The 1,804-nt window shown below is 40.5% G+C and overlaps 1 protein-coding gene across 1 annotated transcript; it reads right to left on the bottom strand.

Moving 5' to 3' along the window:
• Positions 1-421: 421 nt before the first annotated feature.
• Positions 422-1,078, bottom strand: LOC120088938 (secreted RxLR effector protein 161-like). The gene is made up of 2 exons (XM_039046375.1): positions 730-1,078; positions 422-675 (listed from the first exon to the last, which is right to left on the bottom strand). The coding sequence occupies exons 1-2, from the start codon at positions 1,076-1,078 to the stop codon at positions 422-424; spliced, it is 603 nt and encodes a 200-aa protein (XP_038902303.1).
• Positions 1,079-1,804: the final 726 nt, after the last annotated feature.

Genomic DNA, 1,804 nt, shown 5'->3' with positions numbered 1-1,804 from the left:
CAAACTATAGGACCCAACGAGAGTTTAGGGCATCATCCCCTACAATTAGTATATGGGAATACCCTTAATTGAAGATGTATATATCAAGTGTATTTCTACAAGGAACTGTCCAGTGGTATAAATACTGTATTAACACCCTAAGAATAGAGCCTAACCATATCCTAAAGACTCTCCAAAGGAGACCTAGTATACATTCACACCCTCCTTCAAACTTAAGGTGGTAAGGTTGGAATCAACTTGAGTTTGTTAAGTAGTTGAAGAAAACGACCAGGAGGCAAAGCTTTGGTGAGAATGTTGACAGGTTTTTCAGCGGTCGAAACAGAGCATAAAATCAGAGTTTCGCTCAGGAGATGATGACAAACAAAGTGAAAATCATTCTCAATATGCTTGGTGCATTAATGAAAACATCATTGTGAGCAATCTAGGTGGCATTACGATTGTCAAGTTTAGTGGCAAGCGATTGAGGGACTCCCATATCAGCAATAAGCCAACGAAGCCACAAAAGTTCTAACATAGCATCAACTAGAGCACGATATTCAGACTCCATACTAGAACAGGAAACAACACTCTGTTTCTTAATGCACCAAGAAATGAGAGAATCATCGAGGTAGAAACAATAACCAGAGGTAGAACGTCGATTAGTAGGATCACCAGCCCAATCAGCATCAGAATAGCCTGATAAAACCAGAGAAGACTGGGAAGAAAACTAAAGTCCATGCCCCAAAGTACCTTTGACATAACGAAGGATACGAAGAACATTAGTAAAATGAATGGTCTGAAGGGCAACCATAAGCTGACTAACAATGTGAATAGTATATGCAATGTCAGGATGAGTGACTATCAGATATATAAGACTGCCAACAAGCTGACGATAGAGACTGACATCCTCAAGTGGATTTCCATCAAATATAGTCAAGCGAACATTGGGATCGAGTGGTGTTGGAACTGTAGCAGAGTTAGTAATACTGGAGTGCACCAAAAGATCTGAGGCATACTTTACTTGAGACAACGAATAACTAGCAGAGCTCAACGATACTTCAAGGCTAAAAAAGTAAATGAGTGAACCCAAGTCCTTCATCTCAAAGTGTTACACCAAGATAGCGTTATAGATTAGAGATAGCTTGAGGATCGTCCCTAGTAATAATCATATCATCGCTATACAGGAGAAGAAGAACAATACCATGAGTTGTCTATCTTATAAATAGTGTCATGTCATAAGAATTAGACGTATATCCAAGTTGAATGATAGTGGAACTAAAAGTTGCAAACTAAGCTCGAGGGGCTTGCTTCAAACCATAGAATGCTCATCGAAAGAGGCATACCTTCTGGGATGGAAAAGAGACACTTGTGGGTGGTTACATGTATACTTTCTCAGATAAGGCCCCATTAAGGAAGGCGTTTTCACATCCATTTAGAAAAGTGGCCACTGTTTAGCTACAACAACTGCAAAGAGACACCAAAAAGATGCCATTTGTGCCATAGATGCAAAGGTCTCTTTGTAACCAACCCCATACTCTTAAGAATATCCTTTTGCTACCAACCGAGCTTTATAACGCTCAACAGAACCGTTAGAGTGAGTCTTGATCTTGTAGACCCACTTGTAACCAATGGGTTTCTTTCCGAGGGGAAGTCAACGTAGTCCCGTGTAGCGAGAGCCTAAAGTTCTTCTCTCATAGCTTGCTGCCATAGAGGATTAGTATTTGCTTCACGAAAGGAGGTAGATTCAACCAAGGGACTAATAGTAGAAAAACAGTGAAAATCTTGAAGGTGAGTAGGAAGTGCCCTTACCCTAGTGGAGCGTCGA

This window comes from Benincasa hispida, chromosome 10 (genome assembly GCF_009727055.1).
Source record: "Benincasa hispida cultivar B227 chromosome 10, ASM972705v1, whole genome shotgun sequence".
Lineage (NCBI taxonomy): Eukaryota > Viridiplantae > Streptophyta > Magnoliopsida > Cucurbitales > Cucurbitaceae > Benincasa > Benincasa hispida.
The sequence above is the reverse complement of the archived record's forward strand: the minus strand, read 5'-3'. Positions and strand labels throughout refer to the sequence as shown.